A 25,103-nucleotide genomic window follows, 5' to 3' on the forward strand; every position below is an offset into this window, starting at 1 on the left:
ATCATTAAAGATCGCTCTCTCTCTCTCTCTCTCTCTCTCTCACTTCACTGAACTGCGGCTCCCCGAATGCACTAGAAATGAATGCAGATTATTAACTGATTATTAACTGAACGCAGATTATAAGGGACGAAGTAAGATAATTTGGGGGGAAAATGGACTCGTGCGGCGCTGGACAGGCATAATTAGAAGTCTATGGGAGAGGGCTTCGTCCTGAAATGGGCATAGGAGGATGGTGATGACGATTCACAAAATACGTTCTGTTGTGTAAAAAAAAAAACACGATAATGCAAATACACCGACCTCAAGGTGCAATTTTACATTGTAATAATGTTTGCCATGCGAATTGTCTACTCTCCAGATCGCGTTGTAATGATATTTGCCAACGCGGGACATTTTGCTCACGCTGCAGACCTGCACGCAGGCCGCATTCGGCGCCGGCGGCTCCCCAGCACTGGGGAACATGAGGGAACGCATCTACGGGACGCGAACCATGCTCAACGGGTCGCCGCCGTCGTACGCCTCCAACTCGGACTACGTCTTCCTCTCGGGCTTCCAGGCAAGTGTGTGAGTAGTAGGAGAGTCAGTGCTGCCCGATTTGCTTCAGTGACGGCTCTGAGTTCCTGAACAAATATCAAGTGCACAGATAGCTGCATTTCTTCCTTGTGGCTTTTTAAAAATTGATATCAACATGGTAGACTTCAGAGCCTGAGATTAGATATGTGCAGCGGCTCAACAACCAGCGCTTAGTTCAGGTCAATTAGTAGCATTGCGATGCAACAAGAAAACACGCGGGCCATTGATTGATTGGTTATTGGGGTTCAACACGCCGAGGCAACTCAGGCGATGAGGCGCGCCGTAGTGGAGGGCTCCGGATTAATTTTGACCAGCTGGGGATCTTGATAAAGTGTGCCGAAATCTCAACACACCAGCGTTTTTGCTTTTTGCCTCCATCAGAAAAGCGGCCGCTGCGGCCGGGAACCGAACCCGCGTCCTCGTACGTGGGCTATTAATATGTGTGTGGGTTTTATGGGTCAACACATGTGGAAATCATCAGGGATCTATGTTTAGTGCTACGTATATGAAATAATTCATTGAACACCCCTGTTCCTCTGTGCCAGCCCCTTCCTGATAAATTTTGATCTGTGTATACCCATTTAACCCACAGAGTCTTTAAATGCTCTACACAGATGCATAGAACCTTGAATTTCTCACTATATTAATAAGGAGGAGGAGGACGAGGGGAAAACTTTATTCGGACGCAACATTAGGCGTCGAGAATGTTCCAAGTCAGGTTCACCAACGCCAACTGGCCCGTCAGCTGCTCCGAGGCTAGCAGAGTCCACCACGTTGAAGGAGAAGGGTGGGGAAGATGTTGAACGGCACTGCAATAAGGCAGGAGAAAAAACTACAATGTTCTGAAGTAGCGTGGTTCGGGACAATTGGGACATGCTGGGGACCTTTCTTCTATAAAAGCACTTACCGCAGACGCGTCGCTTAACGTTTATACGCCTCTACTTATATCGGGCTGTAGTCATTTGGACTAATAACGGGATGTCTTCAGGACGCCACGCGCACTTTGCCACCAGGTAGTGTGGTGGAGAGTGCAGCAAGTGAGCGTTGCAACCCCCGCGTGTTGGTGCGACGAGGAGGTAAGGGGGCGTAGCTGCCCAGAGGAATTGATCGCCGGCGTCTTCTTGTCCTTATGGTCAGTCACAGATCATTTGTGCACTCGGACGCAAGAAAGGCGTTAATCTTAGCTGACGCCACCTCGCAGCACGGCACGGCTCCCATGAGGGACCGGCCCCGCCTGTCGGTGCCCTCGGCCAAGGGGTCGGAGAGCGACAACTACATGACGCTCGACCACTCGAGTCCGTACGCCTGGCTCCGGCACAGCCCGACCTCGTGCTCGGCGTCCGTGGCCTCGGCGCCGGTCGGGAGGACCTTCGGAGGAGGCTCCAGCATCGCCGAGGCCGACAGCATGGAGTCCCTCTCCTCCACGGCCTCCAGCGCCCACGGACAGGTACGCCAGTCCATTGCGCCATCACATGCGCATTCGTTTTCATTTTCCTTGTTGCAAGATGTGCGCTACTTTACAGTTGCTAGGAATTGTGCGCACTCTTCACAATTAAAGTCGTTTTGTTGGAATCCTCCCCTTACTCCGAGTTTTTCGTGGACCGTAATGCAGTGCACGACGAGCAAATACCATGTCTGCTTTTAACGCAGTTCCGCTTATAACAAAGCCAGCGTTCTACCCCGAGACCTTCGATATTTTAATGTGCATGCGGTGAACAGCTGTCCTGACCGTGTTCCCAGTTAACTGTTTATGAATAATGCGGCTGTTTAGAACATCATGCGAACGCTTGGTCATAGTTGGGCGTTTGAGATACGAGATTGTCGGGTTAGCAACACATACACTTGTTCTTTCTAATCGGATATTTCACGTAACGTCCCGCATATATCTACACAGAAGCCTCGGTCCCGGTACCTTTTGGTGTCTTTCTGTACTCAGCCCCACACGCACCCGTGTGCCATTGCTTGAACTAACCCCTTCCTGTTGTCTGCCTGTCTCCCTCTCGCATTTTCCCTGCCCTAAAAACCCTGCCCGGCCACCTGTCTACCCCCTTCCTGAGTATAGTGGTCCTCTGTGATGTTGTCCGCGGGAGGCGCGGTGGCGCCCATGTTGTCCCGCCGTCGCCGTCACCTGGCCGACATCATCGTGTCCGGAACGGCCACCTGTCCCGGCCGCATCGGGCGCTCGGAGTCGCTGCGGTCGGCCAGCGGCGGCTGCGACCCCATGCCCTCCTCCCCGCCTGATGAGGGCTGCTGCCCGAGCCCCGCCCCGGATTTCCCTGTCCGAACCCCTTCCTGCCCCCCGTCGCCCCAGGGGCGACAGGTATATCCCATGACACTTGCCTCGTGCACATCGCACTCCCGCATGCAGTGGGAAGGGTGCACTGTGCTGAAGATTCAATAGGAAAAGCACGAACAGGGGGCGCTGTTTAAAATAGATGGCGCGAAAGCACTATCGCTCTACGTCTGCTGGTTTTGCCGAGAAATTCATAAAGCCCCTGTCACGTAGCCTCCTGTATTTGCCAATTATAACACGCTTGCGCTAAGGTAGATGCGCATTAAAGGCAGGGGTTCCCTTGGCATGTGACGGCCCGACGTTAGGCTTAACGCCACGCTCTGAGGTGAACGCCGTCAGCGGCCCCCCGCCACTCGACGTACAATGACTGTGACGTTGCCGAGCATATCATGGGTCAACTTGAAGGTTACCTAACGTTAAGCCTAAACATACGGTGTTAGGCATAATCATGTTTCGCGGCCTAGAGCCCTGAACTGGTACCCATTATAAATGGCACTCATTGACGTTGAGCTGCAGGTACAATTTCACGCCATACACCTCCAACCCAATTGTTACGTACATATCAAACCGGTGGTGCTATTGTTCTAGCAGTGGTACATGTACACCAACACGATTGCGCATACCCGCATGCTTGTGGGATTGGCCAATGCTTTAAGAGGGACTCACCTGTAATCATTCCTATGGGACTTTATACTTCATGACCCACGGGCTTAACACCCATCGAGCATGAATACAAAATGTTTTCCAAATGCATATAAACGTTCACAACGGCCTATTTCGCTTATTTTAGAAATATTTGACTTCTGTACTGAAATAAATACAGAAAATTATCACTTGCTAGACAGATAGTGCCATCTAGTGAAAACTAGATAAACCAATCTGTGTTTCTTGTTTATTTTTCATTTCAACATTGAAGCGACTTATTTCTGAAAGAACCAAACTAGGTTGTTAGGAACTGTCTATGCATTTGTAAGCCTTTTCGTATTGGTATACAATGCTTTTTAAACCCGTGGGTCATGAAGTGGTGGGGCCCATAGGAATGTGATCAGGTGAGTACCGCTTAAATAAAAGCTCGGTGACAAGGCAATCAATTAGCCAGTCAAACACTCACTTGAAGCACAAGCCCTGAGAGGGTCGACCACGAGAAATATGTGCCCCCTTTGCATGTTGTGTGCATACTCTAATGCCTATAAAAATGTTGCATGCCCACAGAGTAGCACACATCCACTGTGCGTATTGGGCTACACTATAAAGCAGGAATGTTCGCTGCTTTTGCACATTACTGCATGGTTGGTACAGTCAGAGTGTTTGTCAATTCTCTGATATATTGCAAACACATGATCACCTAACCCAGCACAAATAAAGTAACTGTTTAACCATACCATGCGCGGTCTCTTCTCCCCAGGTGATAAGGTGTTGTGTTCATGCAGGATTAGAGCAACTTTAATTTTGTCCAGAACATCACCTCACAGTGACAACATTTATATGTGAAAAAATGCTGTTATGAGTATTGAATCTCCTGGCTGATCGAAGTCTTCAAAAACAGGCAAAGTGCATGCAAGGCATTCAGGTCGTTTTAGAAGTGCCCCAAATTCTGCACCTTGTCTCTGTTGTGCTCTTTACCACATAGGCATGTTTAGTGACAAACAAAAGTAGTACTGAACAGTTACTCCCCTCATGTTAGTGGGATTTAAAACATTTACGTTTAGATTTTTTTGCTTTTCCCCCCAAAACAGCAACTGTGGTCATAAATCCAATTCCCAGCTCCAAGCTAAGCACCACAGTGGGTGCGTAGCCAAAAGTTGTGGATCACTTCAGCGAAGAACACTAGAATAGCATGAAGAAATGGACGCAAACAAGACACTAGCATGGTGCTGCTGTGTATTGCCCTGTCCTTATCCTTTATTGGGTGCATTTGCTTTGGTGTATACAAAAAGTGCACCATGTTAGTTTGAAATGTACAAGTTTGATTAGCTCATCTGAATGGTTGACTGCCGGTGCCACTAGGAGACTTCTCTCAAAGCACAATGAAGACTTGATTAACAGCTTCTGACCCAAGGCTTTTAACATGCTCTTGACTTCTCCCACCATCTACTATTGCACATAAAGATATTTTCTGCTTTCAGCATGTATTATCTTGAAGTGCAGAGGTGCGCTGCCTGATTTGAAACGTAGAACAGGGTGAATAACACAAAAACAGACAAGAACAGGTTATTCACCCTGTTCTACGTTTCGTGTCAGGTAGCGCACCTCTGCACTTCAAGATGTTAAAACACCAACTAGCCCACTCCCAAGCCTTGCAGCATGTATTAATTTCATTTCTTTTGCCTGGAAATTGCATTGCACAGATATGTGGCCAAAAATTGCACATAGAGGTATTTTCTGCTTTCAACACGTATTGATTTCATTTTTTTTGCCTGAAAGTTGCATTGCACAGATATGTGACCAATCGTACACCATTGCGTTGCCATTACAATGACAATTATTGACACCATCGGCATGTGGCTGTGGGCGGCAAGCGCCTGAGGCAACCCAAAATGACACTCGTATGCCTGGCTCCTCCGCTGGCTGACTGCAATGAACGGTTCTTTTCACGTGCCTGATCACCTCGCCTCACTTCCTTTCACATACCTTTCCATTTTTCTTATTATTGTTTTTTGTATGACATACTGCAAACCTGGTTGCATGGAATTGGAACACAATGACAAGTTTGCACTCATATATACACAAGGACTTGTCAAATCGAAACAGTCACTGATGTCAAGATGAAGCTGTTTTCTGTGTAATCAACTCATGCTAAACTACTGGAGGAAGTTATCTTGATTTGACACTTTTCCAGCATTGTCATAGTGGGCTGTTTTCGTGGTTACTTTAGCGATGTACAAAAGCTATGCATTCACACTCTGTTTAGCACTTGTTCAGGAAGGTAGCCAAAGTAACTTTGACGAATCTCTTCTATTTTACTTACTTTAATAATAAATATGTACCAACCCTTCCCAAAGAAAGTTGAGAAAAAGCATGAAAGCTTTCTGACATCAAAAGTGTACCAAAAGTGTGACAGAACCTTCACTAAAAGTGCTTCCACCCAGGGATTTATACACCCCCCCTAACACCCCCCGCAACACCCCCCCCCCCTAAAGAACTTCGACACCCCCCAAAAAAGATTCCACAAGCACCCTGCCTAGGAATTTATACATCCCCCTCCCCCAAACATCCCACCGACACCCCCCCAAAATCGAAATTCTGATTAAACCCCTGCTTCCACCCTGCCCTTGAAAGTATGCCGAATCGCTTGTCAAACCTTCAAAGACCCAAACTGCAGATAAAAAACAAACCCACGTGATGACTTTTCGCGCACTAAGTAACCGCATATTTGAACTATCTAAAAGCATACCGATACATGGTTAACGAGCTAAAGGGCACTATTGTACTTTTTATACATGAACATGATCGATGCATGTATTGTCTTATCTATAGAGCTGGCCTTTTATCACGATTTTCAAGTAACCATTCTGACACAGTGGAAGCCCGGTTTCACACATGCACCGTGTGTCCAAAGATCTCGTTATAGCTTTTTGGTCGACCAACGGGTCTATGAGGAAATGCATTATCTTTTGGAAGTGCATTAGTTTTTGCATTTTGCATTCTTTTTTTCTTTTTTTGCATTAGTTTAATGCATTAGTTTTTTTACAAGACGCCATCGGTCCCACTGAGAAAGCTTTCTTTTTAAAACATATTGTTTGACGACATCCTTTGCGAACAACCCACCTTGGGCAAGAGCAGTGTGTCTGATGTGATGTGTTGTATTTGCACATCGCAGGCCGCTGCTTCCCGGTATATGTACCTGTCATCACCCATGCACGGTAGCGGAGGGGGACAGCACGGCCCGCGCAACTCTATGACCATGTCACACTACGCCGTGGGCGGTATCATGTCCAAGATGGCCGGCAACAAGGACGACGATAGTGAGTGCCTTCTGCTGGAATTTAAGTGCTGTGTTTCGATATTATCTGATGCGCTGTTGTAAAAAAAGGTATCGGCCCATTTTACAGCATGATGTCATAGAGATGCAGTGGAACTGGTGTTGGTAGCAAGTTAAAATAAGAAAGTTAAGTGAAAATTTAAAGTTAAAAAATAAAGTTGAAATAAAGTTAAAACAAGGTTAAATAAGGAAGTTCAAATAAGAAAGTGCAGTTAAAATAAGAAAGATGCACATAAAACATGAAACAAAAGTGCTGCACAAAAAATAACAACGATAAAACAAAAGTAATGCAACAGCAAAAAATACGGTGGGCTCCTTGCAATAGCACATAATCGCTTCAATTCTGGAGCCTGTCGTAGGGGGGGGGGGACATTTCTACAGTTTGCTGAGTAATATTTGTTCGAGGTGTGCGAATGTTAAAGGTAGAGAGACCGTGAGTATAATGCGCATAAAAAAGTCACTGCGAGTCAAACTGAATATCCAGATTTCACTGCTGTAGTGTGAATAGAGTTTCTAAAACATCTACACACACCTTAATGTACCAGTGTTGGAATCGAAAATGGTTTGAAAAAAATAAAAATGCAAGGAGGTTAAGACGAGATGACAAAGATACAGAAGAAAAATTTGACATACATCGCCTGAAGATTTTTAAGTTCCATACGTACGGTAAATAGAGGAAGTGTACATCTCCCTTCAGGCTTATAAATTTTTTGCAAGTAGTGTTACACTTGAGCTAACATGCACCAGAGTTAGCATAAACTCGTTCCACCCAGGGCTTCTTTCTTGCACAGCTCAAGTATTGTACGCGAAAGACAACTCAAAGTACTATGTTGTGCGGTGAAGCTATACTCGAGGACAACTTACGAACAACAACTGAAGTTGACACAGTGCCTCATCACTGCAGATAGCTGTTACTCTCCGTGGCGCGAACGGTGCCTTACTGCGAGTATTTTCAAGGTGACACGAGTCATTTTCGTGACTTCTCGCACTTTATCTGCTTATAAATTCCTACAGCGACGACAAAAAAAAAACTAGGTGTCAAAAAAAAAAAGACGATGTCGCGCATTCAGTGCAATCTTGTTTCAAAGCGCGAGCACGAGTTGACATCTGGGTCCGTTGCTTCGGTGGAGCGACACACTACATGAGCTATTACCGTTCTTAGCGTGTACCCCAGTATAAAAAGTTGGTGTGTCGTGCGGCAAAGACCTCTCTTATTTTTTTGTTCATAAACATTTAATGCTCGAAATATCAAATACTTCAAACTGGAAAACTACGCTGTACGTCACTACGCTGTACGTCGACTCAAATAGCAAGCACTACTTTTGAAGAATCCGAATTTTCGAACATACGCACTTGTTTAATGTTTACTTATTCAAGTTAACTCGTGACTTTGCTGCAACTGGGGGTAACATCACATTTAACTGTGAACCTCTAGATAAGGAGTTAATCGTAATAAAAGTAACCTTGAAGTCTCTTCAGCAGCTACTAGTTGCTCGCTATTTTGTTGACACCAGTCATTGTTGCAAGCATTTTTTTGTCCTCGAGCTATTGACTGATATGTTGAGTGCCATCAAAGGTTTTTAACTGAGCTGTGTTCTTATGTGGCTAGATAGGCAGCTGTGAAGGAGCTGAAAATGAACCCAAGCGCACGCTCAATGTCCCGTGCTTGAGCACTTTGTAAAAAATGCTTCTCAGTTGTCCCTGACGAAAACAAAAAACCTATGCAGCCAGTTTAAACTTCGTTTCAGCTCTATTGATAGGGTCATCCTTGTTTCACAGAAATTATCCCTAAGACCAACCGGAAGCATGAGTTTGAAGAAGCACATGGCTGGAGCAACTGCATGAATCAGCCCACCAGAGTCATTCGTACAACAAACAAGCGACTCCAACTGTGCTCTTGGGGAAACGATTCAGAATCGCGAGACTTGCTGCCGTGAAAGGTTCATTGTTTACAGCTGGACATTCTCGCTGCTTGCATTTGCTTGCTCCATCCTGTTGATGATAGACTTCGTGCAAGGTGTCGACACTCCACTTGCATTCACGCTACGCATCCGGCTTGCAGGATTCTTAAGCCGAGGCCCCCTCCTCGCTCTTGACAATGCTTTCAGCTTCCTTTTAATCACCAGAAGCATCATTTAGAACCTGGCAAAGTGGTGCTGCTTCCAACCGATGACCTCCGTTTGTCATCACTTGCCACTCCTTGCTGCTGTTTGGTCTACTGTACATAATTTGTAGCCTTGTTCGCTGGCACTATGCCTAATGCCATGGACCACGAGTCGTGTGATTGAAGCGCGAAGGCGTATAGCGTGTTACATAAATCTATCGGTTTCATCTCGCGCACACCTATAGCTAGTTTTTAAATGGGTACATGCCTTTTACGTCACTGCACATGGGGCTTGCACTGAGCATGCTTTTTTTTTAACCTCTCAATCTCTCTTCACACAGCCCACGGCTCCTCGCTCTCACTGGTCTCCACCAACTCATCGCTCTACTCGACGGTAAGCTGATGATTGATTTTTTATGAATTCTTGTAAAGTTGTAGCATCTACTGATCTGCCCATGCCATTTCCCACGCAAACCTTTAGTTTCCTTGCTCGAGTTCAGTTCTTGACGTCAGTCTTGAAGTTTTTGATACGGTCAATGTTGGCCAGGGATTACGAGGGCTCAGACACCGCAAGCACACGAATATTTATGCCTAAATCGAAGTATGTGTGGATATACAAGACAAATTTTTTTTTTCTACACCTGCTCCCCACTAACTGCACGCACATGTCCTGCCACAAATACCGTCTTGCTTAATTCTACTTCCATATGGCCTAATCAAGTGGGCATTTGCACTGTCGCTGTATTCTGACACCAATGTCAAGCCTTGCATTGCTTTGAAAACTGCTTAATCAAGCCATGTAATGACCCAGAAGCACAGCACAGGTTTGGTGCTATCACGGTGCATGGTCGACACACACACACATCAACTGTGCTAGTATAGCCTGCAGAGCGAGCGTGTATGTATGACCGAATCTGCATGGTTGCTGGTGGTATGGAGCACTTTGTCACAGGAAACCAGTGGAACTACAGTGTGTCTGTTGGGAAAGGTGCCAATGTGCCACTGGTGGTGATGCACTGTTTCAACACATGAGGCATTCCAAATCGCAGTGGGTGGTCCAGGGGTTCACTCTGCAGTTGGTGCCTAGTGCTCTAGAGCTTCCCACCCATCACACGGTTGTCTATGCTGTGTTTGGGAGAAAGGCGAAGGCAAGAAAAGTTGCACAAACTATGTATCACATTTTAGGGGCAAAGCACGTTAAGGCCAAGGCTTGTCCGGCATCCAGCGTCCGTGCTCACGGCACAGCACCGTGTAAATCGAAACATCCGTGAACAAAAGGTTCACAAAAGGTTAACAAGAGCAAAATAATAGGTTCACAAAAAGGTTAGAGAGAGGGAGGGAGAGTGCTCCTGGAGAGCCGTGCTGCGCATGTGCGAGCCCCATTGGATTGGATTGAATTAAATTGGATTAGATTGGATCGGAAATCGTTTTAGCAGCAGTAAGCACTGTCACAGGTGATTGAAGGTAAGAACGATCACCAGTGCTTCGCCCACTCATCATGATTCACTCCGTGGAGATGCGTGAATTTTTTTGCACCACAAGCCTCAGGTCACACTTACTGACGTTCTGGAAGAAGACTGTGAGCATTTCAGTAAACAGAAACTCTCGTGTCGGGAATGATCAGTGGGAAACCCTAGTGGACAGAAAGTATGTCCTTTAGTATACAGCCCCCCGTTGGCTGCAACCTCTTCAGCTATGAAGCCTTGCATGATTTAGCCTTGCTGCAGTGGACGATCGGAAGCTTTCAGTTTAGCCTTGCAGTACCTTCTGCAGGGCACACACACCCGCCAGGCAACTAAAACCAGATCCAGATTCAGAGTTCACACTCCGAAGCTACGCATTGATTGTGAAACATGCCACTGTACATCGCTGCAATTTTATTTAGGCCAGCTTGAAAGGAGTTTAACATGCACCAAAGACTCATGCATCTAAGGTGTTTTTGTAGTTTACACTATTGTAATGCAGCATCTTTGACTGGTAATCAATTCCGAAACCAAGGGACACATGATTGCACTGAGATGGAGGCGAAAAGCAAAAACGCCCGTCTACACGAGATTTCGGTGCACGTTAAAGATCCCCAGGGGGTCAAAATTAATCCGGAGCCCTCCACTATGGCACGCCTCATCGCCTGCGTTGCGTCGGCGCATTAAGCCACACAATCAATCAATCAATCATGATTGCACTGAAGTGGATGATCAGTTCGGCACAGGGTTTCTTACACTACACAGTGTATTGCTCCTTGAAAGCAGGCTTACAAGCAATGCACTGAAGTGCTGCTGTGAATCCTGTCTGAGAGAAGGAAATCGTGGTGAATTGCCTTTTTTTTAAAGGAAAGAAGGCTGCTTTGTCTGCTAGGCCATTGCCATTTATTCAAGTTAGTTTTAAAATGTGGTATTAGGATTTTGTACAACTTGGGGTGGCTCGTACATCAGGTTATAGGCAGAAAAATTATGAGGACACCCAAGCAATCCTCATGATGTAGTTGAATGAGAAAGCATCCACTTATCTGTACCAGTTAGCTCTGCCTTGCACAATTCGTGTTCGTCAGTCGTGAGGGCTCAAGGTATAAACTAGGCAGTCTAAAACATGACATCTGTGTTCCCATTTTATCTCTTTAAAAATTGTCCACGTGAGCACTCCTGCTGCAAGAAACAGATAGTGTTTGACAAATGCCACACTCAGTGTGCGTGCATCTTCAAGCATTCAGAACCGCAATGATAAGATACAGCACCTTATAAATGCAAACCAAGCTTTTCACCTCGCACACCCCTGGCCTTTTCTTCTTGCCTTGTGCACTGCCAACAATTGGGTGGTAGCTCAGTGCATTTGTCTTTCACGCCTGGTTAGGCTCTTGGTGTGTTTGCACTCCTAGAAAGCCACCTAACGTACAAGGCATCAAAGTTCTGCCATAGCATCCGTAATGCAAATCAGGGTTTGCGCAAATTGAAGCCTCCCTAGTTTTACCATATTTGCCACAACTCCTTGTGAATTGAAGTCTTGGCTGATGGAGGTTAATGCAACCTGAAAATCCTGGGTGCATTCAACGATCAGTTCACCGTCAAGTACACTGTTGCACAGCGTCTCAATCAGAATCTCACTGGGTGGTGATTTACATTCCACACTACCTTGGTTAAAAATTTCGACGCAGACCAGTAATAAATTTACTCAACCACACCGCAAGCGAGAGAGAGAAAGGTAGGAGTGAGGTTTAATGCAGGGAATCCACCTTTCAGTACACCCTGCCACTCTCTGAAAAAGTTCCCAGCACAAGAAACAGGCCTACAACGTCACCAGCATTAGCCGCTAAAGCCTTAATTATTATTTTAATGTTTTCCAGCTATGTTTGTCGCTCTATATTTTAAATATTCAATTATTTACTTTTATCATTTCATCAAAATCTATCAATGATTTAGTACATGCAAGGTTTATCTATTACCTTAAATGAAATCGATTTTAATTATTTTTTTGTGCAGAATGATTAGCTGTTACCATACAGGTAGGAATATAGATCGAGCCGGAGTATAGGTCAACCCTTTTACCTTGCGGCTCAGAAAAGAAAAAAAAACTAGGTGCACAACTTCTTTTATTTTACTGATTTTACTTTTTATAACCAGGCCTCATGCTTCGCCAGTGGCACTGCCTTCTTACTCTTTTCGGGCCACATGAAATCGTTTGTCTCTGTCTTCCTCTATGGAGAGAAGAAAAAAAAGATGGCAGTGCGTCCGATTGATTCCGGTAGCGATGGCGCCTTAGGGGTCTGAATGGGTCTGGTGGGCTACCTGGTCACCAGATGACAACTAACACGCCAATGGGCGGCATATAGGTGGAGAGCTGACTTTCGCCAAATTTTTTGGCAAAAATTTTCACCCTATATTTCGACGTATAGCTTGTATTCACTGGCGAGGCACGCATTCAGGCAACCATGTGAGTGTGCCGTCACTGGTTACGTCAGGCTCCGTGGGATGGCGGTACTCGTCCGTGCTGAGCAGATGATTTGTGTTGTATGTTCTATACTCTACCCTACCGAACGCAAAGCAATGCCTCGAATCCAATGTGAGTGCAATTAATAACATCTCCGTTGACACCACCGATGAGATTCAGGTTGAAACGGAGCAGACGATGCATGCCAGTGTTTTTTTTTTCTTCAACGTGCGGGCGCAGTGGCACAAACCGCGCCATGTCCGTGGCGCATCGGCCATGTCTGTGACCGTTTCCACAGTTTCCAAGCCAAGAAATTGACAGCTAAACTTTTCAATGAATAACACCTATTGGTATATTGTATGGCCACGTGTATTGTTGTGCCCACATAAGTTTAAAAGCAGCGCAGATTTTATGAGGAACATCCCCTGCTGCTTCATGATAATCTTTAGCTGTCCCCCTTCAAGGTGTCTGTCAGCCTTAACGGGATCTTGGAAATAAAGTACTCAGCCTGATTTCTCTCCATAGCGCACAAATAACGGGACAAAGGGGAGGACAACACTGGACAAGTGCTGAACCAAAACAGTGTTATCCTCTCCTTTGTCCCATATTTGTGCACTGTGAAGGTGAGTTTGTACCAACTAGCCTGGTTTTCTATGCTAATTCAGCCTGATTTATTCTTGTTGTCACATACGTAAAGTTTGCAGTGGGGTTTTGTACTTGTTACATAACAGCTACCTAGCCTTATGAACATCTCGAAAGTAGAGCTCCTGATTGTGGTGTAAACACTGACATTTTTGCAGCTAATCTGAATAATGGTCTTAAGAAAAATTATTTCAAATAATAATTTGTTTGAAGAGTTTGGAAAGTTTTTTGAGCGTGCCTATGAAAACGTCGAGCCGGTGCACCGACCGTCAGCTACAGTTTAACAAAACTTGCTGCTGAGCAAGTTGATTTCTACTTGAAGAAAAAAGAAAACGTGGCGTTTGAGGGCTCCGGATTAATTTTGACCACCTGGGGATCTGTAACGTGCACCGAAATCTTGTGCACACGGGTGTTTCTGCTTTTCACCTCGATCTCAGTGCAATCATGTGTCCCTTGGTTTCGGAATTGATTACCAGTCAAAGATGCTGCATTACAATAGTGTAAACTACAAAAACACCTTGGATGCATGAGTCTTTGGTGCATGTTAAACTCTTTTCAAGCTGGCCTAAATAACATTGCAGCTATGTACAGTGGCATGTTTCACAATCAATGCGTACCTTCGGAGTGTGAACTCTGAATCTGGATCTGGTTTTAGTAGCCTGGTGGGTGTGTGTGCCCTGCAGAAGGTACTGCAAGGCTAAACTGAAAGCTTCCGATCGTCCACTGCAGCAAGGCTAAATCAGGCAAGGCTACATAGCTGAAGAGGTTGCAGCCAATGGGGGGCTGTATACTAAAGGGCATACTTTCTGTCCACTAGGGTTTCCCACTGATCATTCCCGACACAAGAGTTTCTGTTTACTGAAATGCTCATTGTCTTCTTCCAGAACGTCAGTCATTGTGACCTGAGGCTTGTGGTGCAAAAAAAATTTACGCATCTCCACGAAGTGAATTAGAAAAAGTTAAATATGAAGGTGGCCGGCATCCTGGAACTTCAACGATATTATTGACAAAGCAACAATTAAGGCACTTGGCCACGATTCGATTTGCGTAAAGGGATGAATTCATAATTGTGTACTGATAATATGAACAAACAAAAATTACGCGACTCAAATGAAAAGCATCAACCTTATGCAGCGTAAGACTCAAATCAGTGCACACTTTTTCTGTAAAAATAACCGAGGACGTACTAACACACTGATTGCCACACCTCTAGTTTTGTCCTGTCTCATGAGCTGCCGTATTGCCTTAGAAATGCAGTTATTTTTTGTTAAATTGCAGTAAAGACAAACCATGTGACTTCTGTGTCAGTTTAAGGACACTGCATTGTAATGACATTGGGGCAGATGTCCTTTTGATGCACCTTGTTGTAGCTACATCCAAGTCCTTCCATACAGCTTTCATTGTATGCAAGGATATTTGAGGCACAAATAACTGGTTAAATAAAGTTGGCTAAATTGGTCGTGTTACCTCAGTGCTGATAATTATTGAGTCTAGATCTCCACTGATAAGCTGTAACCACTGCACAAATTACTACATTGCTGTACGATGTTGCTTCAATATACAAGTTGAATAAACTAGGCCACTTCAGTGAAAAGAACAATTGCATATAGACAGAAACTACTGCATGAAAACACAACGCCACTGGATTAGATCAAGTGAAACACACTGCAGTCACTTTTGCTGTTCTTGGTTGTCGTGCACAACACAAGATCTATCTGTTACATACAAACAGGCCATTGCAGTGAAGGCTTTGTGTCACTTGTCATAATAATTTTTTTCAAGTGCATAGTGCAAGGAATTAAATGAAAGAAAACATCAAATAAATGGCAAGTAAACCTGTTTGAGCAAATATCGTTGGTTAATAAACACAAAAATGAACTAATTGTAAACTCTGCATTATCAGATCCTGAGTAAAAAAGACTCCAAGTGGTTAAAAGTGCGGCATTTGCGGAAATGTGACACCTTTCAATCGGGTCGTGCAAGATAGACCGCTTTATTTACAATGAATCCGTATTTCTGTATTCTGAGTTGTTCCTGAAGTTACATATTGCATGTGGATGACAGTTTTTGATGTTCATTTGTGATGATATGAATTGCCTGCTGTGCTGCATAAACTTATGGAGTTCATGGATGCTGTGTTCATACCTGCTAGGGCTATTAGAACAAGGCGACAAACTTTCTGAGCCAAGGCACTGAGTGTGTTCAAATGGGAATTACTGGAAGATGTTCGCAGAGTCAGCAATGTGATTTTATTTGACTAGATGCTGAGTGCAGCTACTAGGCATATGCACGTGTGCTATTAGGGGGCAATGCAAAAACTGTTGCACATTGAAAATGAACAAGTTGAGGGAAATTATGACAAGCAGCTATTATAAAAATACTTTAGCAGATTTTTTCACAGCTTCAACACAGCCTATGCTAGATGGCAGTTCTTTTCAAGAAATTTCACAAAGAAATGGAAGAAGACTTATAAAACAGAAAACCACAAGAAGAACATAAACGGAAAGAATTTTCTATGCCTAAAAGTTCTTGCAAACTTTCTAAAACAGCAGTGCCGTTTTGTCATCGTGTCGTTCTGTTTGCCGTGTCATCACCACCACTGAGTAAATACCATGCCAAAAACGCACGCCACATATCAACCATTATGATTACGTTTGTCGCAGTACGTTCAACTATGGTGTCCTCATATGCCGCGCATTTCTTTTTTCTTCCCTCTCTCTCTCTCCTCCGCATCCCGTTCTTACCCGTTCCTGCTCGTCACCCTGGCTGCCTTCCACCACCACGTTACGTACAGACGGAGGAGAAACAGGCGCACGAGATACGGAAACTGCGCAAGCAGCTGGACCAGGCCAACGAGAAGGTGGCCACACTCACGTCGCAGCTCACCACCAATGTGAGTCGGGCCCCTGCAAGCACTTTTTCCTTTCTCTTTCAGCTTCTATCGCACCAACGATCGCGCGATTTCTCCAGGAGATGTCACTTGTTCGCATTACAAGATACAGTAGAGCCTCAATGATGCGTGCTATCCAGTAAAAAAACGTACTATTTGGGAATTTTCAGTGTTCACAATTCAGAGCACTGTAACTGGGAAATTGTATGAACTGATAATGCATCAACGTGGTTCTACCGTACATATTTATGGGACACTAAGTAAGTGCATATCCCACAAGTCGTAGACTTGCGGGATACACACGGGTGATATCTAATTTTCTATGGTCTTGACTGTCCACACCTCTAAGATGACAAGACACCGCACTAATATGTACGCAGTCTTTTCAAAAGAGATGTTTCATAATCGTAAGATGGACGTCACTTGGAAAATGCATACATAAATACGTGCATGTGATACCTACTTATCTGTACGCCTGCCGAACTGCCCATGAATCTGAGAGGACATAAGATCACTCTGATGTGTATGCGATCTCTTCCATAGCCTCTCCACCATGAGCTGGTGTCGCTCATGAGGTGTCTCGTTTTCCTTTCTCGTCCATGTGTCAGTTACTCATGGATGCTCACCGAGTGGCTCGTCTCTCCGTTTTGCTTCAGTGGAAATATTGACGCAAACAAAAGCGAAAACACGCAATTTTTATTCTCGCAGATGAAATGGCCAGGGATATAACTTTGAGAAACACTTTCATAGCTCAGTGCACAATCAAGCCACACTTATTTGCGCTACTCCTTATCACATGGTCTGGAAGTGCCAGCATAACCCAGGCTTGAAACCAATTCCCAGTCCTACCTACGAGTAGCGGGAGAGTGAACTTGCCAGATCTGACCCGAATAGGCAGTGATGGCTGACCGGAAAGGTGAAGACTGCAGGTAGAACATCAGAGTCCTTTACTAAGGACCCTACCCACCTACCAACTCTTCAGTTGAAAAAAGTTTTTCCTCCTCCTCCTCCTCCTTTAAACACAAAAAATGTGGGAAAAAAATAAAAGTAAGCCGCTGCTAGTTTTCTGGGGGGTGTCGGGTAAGGTAAGGGGGGGGGGTGCAGTCCTACCCAGGGGAGGTAGATTTATGGCGCGCGTAGTAGACATCAAACTCATCGCTCCATTCCACGGTGCTCCCTGCACAGGGCTACAGACCATAGCGCCATCTATCCGGCAAAAGACAACGTGTGGCGCTGCTACCTTTAGATGCTCCCACAAGGTGTCGCCGCCTTCGCAGTCGTGTGCTGCGTGTCTCACCGCTGCCTGTGCCGCTAGGCGGGTAATGAACGGCCGGGAAAGTTGGGATTCCTTCAAAATCGTGCGTGCTGTTTATTACATCCGAAGTTTTCGCGTGTCATCATAGCGGTAAATAATGGGCACAGAAAACACGACAGTACCATTAGATTGTGAACGGTCTGCTCTTAGAGCATCGTTCATTCAAAGGTTGTTGGAGTGAGGAAGTATATCTGGGGTTATTATTACTATATTAGATATTAATATTATTAGTATATATATTATATATCTATTAGTATATCTAGTATTAGTATATTAGTATATATATTATATCTAGTATAAGATATTATTAGTATATCTGGGGATTATTACAAAAACTTCCTGACTGGTATTTCCTGTTGAAAAGCTTTAGAGGTATATTATTAGGTGTTACGTAAAAATCAAGAAAACCGAAGTTCGGCCGCAAAGCGCTCGCACGCCACGCGTCGTCCAGGAAAGTCGCACGCTGATTTTAAAGGGGCCCTGAAAGGCATTTTGAGCACACTAAATGAACTAGCGCAATCGCTAGATTGGGTCGCCAACGTCACCTGTGCCAAGTATTACTCTTTTACGCGCAGCGGAAAGCTCACACTTTTGTTGCAAAGTTTGTCGCTTTTTTCTCACCCTTTCCTTCGTGTTTTTGGACGCCGCCATCTTCACATGTCTACATCATCGATTCCCAGATGTTCGTCATGAGCTAGACATCCTGCTATTGGGTGGCTTTTTCACGCACTTCCGGCAAAGAGATGAGTCGTCTGCTCAGCGTCGGCTCGCCGGCTGATCTGCCAGCGGAGTGCCGGAGTGCTTTGACATTTTACGACAAACGAAACAAGTGTAAACAAACGCTTAACCGTTTGTATTGAATGCAACACGGCCATAACACGACGTGGATTTTATCTTACGTGAGTACGTACCATAAAGAAAGTCCCGTGGCACTTCTTTGGTGCAATCGCAGAGAACGCCCTGAGCCGAATGCCCGGGTTTGACGCGTACATTTTATTCAACTTCAAAACAATCCAGAGATGCGTTTCGAACGAACGCAACGTCACAACATGCGTTGCAAGTCTGAACCGCGATTGACAGACGATGAGTTGCCTCCTCCTGCCCGTCGTAAATTCGGCACTCACCTCACACCCGGTTTGCGGGGACGAGCAGCAAGTCACAACTCTGGCGCGCAAGCGAGAAGGCTTTTAGCCAGGCACACTGCACATACCCCATGCGAGGTTGAGTGGTACGTCGTTCGAGAAAGATAATCCAGACCATGGGAAGCACTATCCACCCGCAGAAGTACAATGTCGCATTTCATCGCGAAACGAACGCGTCCACAACACACAGGAGGCGATGCACACACACACACACACAGCTTCGGTCGCTGCATTGGCTTAGCTGCAAGCTTCGTTCGGACAATCAGCGATGCTACGACGATACAGAGCTGCGTGAGGACGACGTGCTAACCACTTCACGTATTTAAAAACACAGGGGCAAAGAACTAGGTTCATCGGAAGCAAAAAATCTTTCCTCCATTATAGTGCCTGAAATATACTGGCTAGTGTGCCGAGGGCGGGCTCCAGGCGGGCGCCGGGAGCGATGTACGCGGCCGTCTGCCGCTTGGGGCGCTGCCGTGCGGGAGTGTGCGCGTTCATCCGGCCCGAGCAGATCGCGCGGTTACATCCGAGCTGCGTAGCAGACGGCAGCGGCAGAACTTTCCATTCCCGCTTGCGACGAAAGCGAGCGAAAGCGACGGGAATTCTGTCGCGCAACCAAAATTTGTCCCGACCATTCGACAAAAACGATCGTCGCGCGACAAAGCGACGGAATTCCTGCCGCTCTCACTCGCTTTCGTCGCAAGTGCGAAGGGGCCTTTATGCGCAATCTCCGCCCCACATAAAACAAGCTCTTGCTTGTCGCCTGAGCATACGGTTGATATCTAACTACGTTACACTGTGCTTGCCAGTGTATTTAAACGATGTCACTAGGTTTGAAACGTACGCGCTCGGCGTGCAGCTTTGTAAACGCAAGCGTTTTCACATACGCACGCTATTTTGCTGCTAATAGGGTTTTAGTACAGCGTTTGTGGCCTTTGCATAGGCTAAACGCTAAATTTTTGCGTCCCGCTACGTGACACCGCGATGGGAGTTTTAGTAGAGCGTCTCATCAGTTTTGCGTAGCGACACACTAATGCATACGGCGCCATCTGTCAAATGTTTTCCGAAATGTCTCGCCGGCTGATCTGCTAGCGGAGTGCCGGAGTGTTTGGACATTTTACGACTATCCAAACAAGTGCAAACAAACGCTTTCCCGTGAGTGTTGAATGCAACACACGGGTGCAGCTTGTCAGAACACGGGTTCTCGCTGATCGAGTGCAGCGTTGGTTTGCTCTTCGCCTTCACGTTCATCGCCGCTGATAAAGCGATCCGATCCGGCGCGTTTTGTGCACGCCGCACGGGTTCTGTGTCGGTTGAAAATGTCTTTTTTCACATGCCGCCGGTAGTAGGAATTACAACCACCGCAAAATAACACCCGGCACCAGCGGGGCCACATCTGAGACCGCGCTTTTTGGATAAACAGTGCGCGGTGCACCAAAGGGAACGAGCGCACGATTCTCCCCACGCGGCTGCGAGTTCGCCGCCGATACCAACTGCACCTACGTACACCGCGAAAGGGCAAGGCCAGGCCGCACACATGCGGCCAGGTCATTCGTTCGCTTTTCCAGCCTGTGTCCATGGTGTTTACAGAGATGAAAAAGCCGAAAGAGCTGGCCCGTAGCAGACGGCAGTCTGTGGGAGCGCAATAGCGGAAGTACGTCACCGCTGAGGACCGGAGCATCATGGGAGGGGAGGCCAACAGCGAAGGAACAGTTGAAAGGAGGAGGAAATACGGCGCGACGATAATTCGCAGTTTTTGATTTACGATTTCTCAGCTAATACTCATCGCTTTAACAAAATTCTTGCAGAGGAGATTGCTAATACATTGCTTTATTTGGTTACATGTACATCCGTGCATCGGCGGAAGGCATTTCAGGACCCCTTTAATGTAGCGAACTTCAGTACAAATTTTCGATAATTCAATGGGTATCAAGGAAATCGAACGGCCGGTTGTACCGTTCATCGGTTTCTGCGTCGAGAATTTGCGTCACCGACACTTGCTCATGCAATTGGGCGCTTCCTACAAAAAAAAACTTCGTGAACTTAAATATTGTTCAGGAGGTTCTTCTGTCACCGTTGGATTGCGTCACTTGGACGCAGGAAAGCATTGAACTTTTCAACATTCCCACTGGGGCGTCATTTTATTTTCTTAATTATCGGGGAATTCGAAAGTTCGTAGGGATTTCTTTTTGCTTCGTAGAAAGTAACTTGCTTTGATACCGGATTATAGTCGAGCGAGAAAAAAAGACGAATCGCGAAGAATTCCAAGCGGCGCGTTGCGCGTTGTTTCGGCAGCCGAGCCTGTTGTCACCGTCTCTCCGCAAAGATTCCCGTTTAAACTGATTGCAGAGGCGATAATGCAAGGCCTGCGTTAGATAATTTGTAGCTGCAGGAGCTAGAGAACTAACCGACTTAGAAAAAGTTAGTTACAAAACGCGTGCATCGATCAGCAACCTGGAAACAAGACGGTACTTTTGTGGCCGCAGCATTGCTCAGCAGAGTGCTTCGTTAATGTTGTGAAAATTCATGGTCTTGCAAAATCAAACGGTCTGTAGTGCGCATGATGAGCGTCGCTGGTCAGCGGGCGAGTATTTATTTATTCTTGATTTCGGAAAATCTCCGGATAATTGTTGTTGAGAACAGCGGCAAGAATGCCGGTGAGTAAAAGCACTGCGGTACAATTCGCCCGCTGTATGTTGTGTTACTTTGGAGAATCTCCAAATGATCTATGATGTCAAGCAAACAGGCACATAAATATTACAGCCCGGTTGCGAACGTTAGTCGTGTCGCCGCCGTGGCTATTCCCAGGACTTCCTTGGTCATCCACACTGTTTTTTCACCTGTAACACTGGCTTTGGGAAAGGCGAGCCTTCAGCTTCTTGAACGCCCATACGTGTTAAAAAAAAAACACTACGTTCAAGCCTATTTCGCGAGCTATTTTTTGCTAACCATTTTAGGCTATTAGAAGCAAAACGAAACAAAGCAGGAGATGATAGGCCTTGGCATTTCTCTAAGCAACTTGGCCGCCCAGGGGGGTATAAGGAGTACACGCGTTCCTGGTCGTCAAGAAAATGACGCCCTTCCATGTTGGGGATGCGTATTTTTCATCCTGGAAGCGTTGCTTCGTACCACTGTTTTCTCCCCTCGTACAAGGCCAATCTGGGCATTCGCACGCCGACGTAGACATCACACCTTTTAGTACTTGCCTAATAATGCTAGGCATTGAAACTTACTTGCCCATTAAGGATACCTAGTACCAGTCATTCACCACGTCGGTTAAGACTAATTCGATTGAGCTATAGCCGTGAAGGCGCCACAATTTCGGGACAGACGTAAGGCATAGTTGATCAACGTCTGCTCTGCAGGTTTTCTGCTAAAATGGTTCCAGGGATGCTTCTGACGAAAGAAATTTTACCAAACGAGCTTTGAAATAAAGACGCGGGGCAAGGCTACCGGTCAGAGCAGAGAGAGCGTGTACTCGGGTGACGATCGAGATTCCATTCCTATGTCTCGGTCCGAAGACCAGCCGTCGTGTCGCTGCTGTACGAACTCGCAAAATGACCGCTGGAAACGCGTTCGTCAAAACAAGCCTTTTGTGGCTCTGTTCACCATTGCACCCTAGGGTGAGCGACGGAGGCCGCGTGCGTCCAGGCACAGCCTCTTGTCGCACTCGATGTATACAAGCTGTTCTCCACTGTTCATCTGGGCACACAAAGCCAACAAAACGGCATTGCATACGTGTGTACCCTTATTTTTTCCAAAATGAATACGCACTGCTGCTGCGTCTGCTGCATGCATCTTCAGGGAGAACGCCCCTTATTTCTCGTAGTAGCCAAGGTGATTCAGCTATTTTTTTAATGCGTGAGCAGCACTCGCGCGTCACCTGGCGAAAAGAAATTGCCTGCCCAGACCCCCATAACCGGAACCCGCAAGCAAAATTCCCATTGGCTGCTTGTGCACCCGGAAACCTCCACCTAAAGTTCCTATTGGCTGTGACGCCCCTTTCGGCTTTGTTGGCCAATGACCATAACAGCAGCCGCCAGGTGCTCAAAGCCGATTCGACAATTCGCAACTCGACGAGAAGTGGTGCTCACGCATTCTGACATCGCAAGAGGAAGCTTAGGTGGCCGCGTAAGTGTTGTTTCTTTTTTGTAGTGTGAGCTACGCTGGCCGAGGTTGAGCAGTTTCGCGCGGCTCCTGGAGAGCCGTGCTGGGCATGCGCGAGGAGCAGTGTCGTCTCACGGCGCACAGCTAGTACACTGTAGCACAGCTGACGTGCCGGAGCCGCCGCCGCCGCGACTGAATTGGATTCTATTGGATTGGAAATCGTTTTAGCAGCAGTAAGCATGATAATCAGCTAATCCTAGACAACCACCAAAGCTAAGAATAACCAGCTGAACCTTGGCTCGCGCTACGTATATCCTGGCATAACCGAGCTCAGCCACTGCTAATTTTTTGCTCACGCTTATTTTGTAGCGCATGAACACTTCAACGCTACAAGGCACCCACCCACGCGTGGACCTCGGCGGGCGCGAGCAGGCAATGACAAAATGGCGGCGAAAGCGCGCGTAGTCCACATCCCTCGAGCGCGCCCTTCCCGCATCCTGCACGGCCGCTTTCATCCCATACACGCTCCCTTCGCGTCCGATGGCCATTTGTTCTCGTCGGAGCCGTCATCGCCTCTGCCACCCCGGGCCGTCGTCCGCTTCTGCAGGGCCCGGCAGCCATTCGGGAACACGTTGTCGGCGGAGATTCGTGGCGCAATTGCCGCGACGCGACGACAGCAATTTGTCAGGGGGGGGGGGGGGGGGGGGGGAGATCTAGGGGCTCCTTGGCGCTGTCTTTTTGTTCCCCTCGTGAGGCTCTGGAACAAGGCGAGCAAGAAACGGTCGTGGGAGAAACAGCAGCGGACTCGCGCTTGTCTCGGCCAATCTCCGCCGCTGTTCCCGTTCGAATCCGTCCTTTGTATACGTTGTGGCCGTAGCGGAGCGCGGTTGGTCCGCTCCAACCCAAACACTTGCAGTGCGTACAGCTAGCTAAAAATGAGAACGCCCGCTAGCAGCCTCTCGTGTGGACGGGCGCAGCGAAGTTAAATTTCGCTCCAGGGGCGGTATTCTCATGTTTTGTCTGTTTCGTGTCTGTTTCAAAAGTGTCCGTTGAGCAAGCCCTCATTAGCTAAAAGAGAACACTCGGATGTGACGTGACATGATGCAAGCACGGCGGAGCTATGAGCCGCGGCTTCTCGGAGCAGACGATTTTTCGCCACATTGTTGCTGGTGCGCTGGCGGAACAATAAACACATAAAAGATAGTTTAAAACAGGCTTAGTCGTTTAAAATGGGTTTACAAGTACAGTTGCGCGAAAGTCAACCCAAGGCCTGCCTACAGCTGGAAGTACGTCACAATAAAAGGGATGCAAAACGGACAAACGAGAATGCCGCCCCAGCTCAACACGTCACACACAACAGCCCGGTCATCGATTACCATTAGACCAACGCGCGCTACATTCTCTCATTCCAACACGTGCAGCCAGAGTGGAAGAGGCCTCGCTTATCGCTTCCACGTTTACGCCAATTTCCCGCCCCGCCCGGTGGGCCTCTCTTGATTGCGCCAGCCGGCTTACGGGCGTGCTTTCTTCTTCGTTTGTCAGCGTCACTTTACCTCCCGTTCTTTCGAAACGCGCCTCTTCGCGCGGGAGGCGTTTTGTAAAGCGGGCACGTATGCATGTGTCCCTACGCGGCTATCTTCATCTCATTCGCCGTGTTATACACACCGGCGCCTTCCCGCGTGTTTCGTCACTCCTCGCGAGCTCTGCTCTCGTAGCAGCGTAATCCGCATGGCGCCTTATCGGATGAGTTGGGAGGGAGCAACGATGCTACGGCCTTTCGCGAGAGCGTCGCTAAATAATTGCTCGCGAGCGGCTCACGTACGCGCTGGGCGCGATCGCCACCGTTCCTCCAGGAGCGATAGCGCGCTCCTGGGCACTCCGTGCTCCTGGGTTTTAAAGACCTCGCTACTTTAGAGCGCCTGAGTACGAGAAGTTTTGGGCGACGAGATGTGATGAAGGCTCACGCGAGAATATTGAACCATAAACGCCAAAAAACGCTTCGCTTATTATCGCCTGCTTGGGGCATACGTATACACTAACAGTACAGTGTCACCATTCCGAAAAATAAGTGAACAAGCCGGCGTCGGTATTGTCCGCATGAAGAGCGCAGCGAAAGTGTACGGGAAGGGACAGA

The 25,103-nt window shown here is 46.9% G+C and overlaps 1 protein-coding gene across 2 annotated transcripts in view; it reads left to right on the forward strand.

The window, feature by feature from the left end:
- The window catches only part of LOC144138901 (uncharacterized), a 917,654-nt gene that overhangs the window by 704,168 nt on the left and 188,383 nt on the right, over positions 1-25,103 (forward strand). For both annotated transcript variants that reach the window (XM_077671409.1, XM_077671410.1), the window contains 6 exons: positions 410-556; positions 1,775-2,020; positions 2,636-2,893; positions 6,687-6,831; positions 9,294-9,346; positions 16,310-16,408. In XM_077671409.1, the coding sequence (XP_077527535.1) occupies positions 410-556; positions 1,775-2,020; positions 2,636-2,893; positions 6,687-6,831; positions 9,294-9,346; positions 16,310-16,408 (948 nt within the window). The remainder of the gene's footprint in view (positions 1-409; positions 557-1,774; positions 2,021-2,635; positions 2,894-6,686; positions 6,832-9,293; positions 9,347-16,309; positions 16,409-25,103) is intronic.

Source organism: Haemaphysalis longicornis, unplaced genomic scaffold (genome assembly GCF_048455015.1).
Source record: "Haemaphysalis longicornis isolate Haplotype H1 unplaced genomic scaffold, Haemaphysalis longicornis Haplotype H1 scaffold_5, whole genome shotgun sequence".
NCBI lineage: Eukaryota > Metazoa > Arthropoda > Arachnida > Ixodida > Ixodidae > Haemaphysalis > Haemaphysalis longicornis.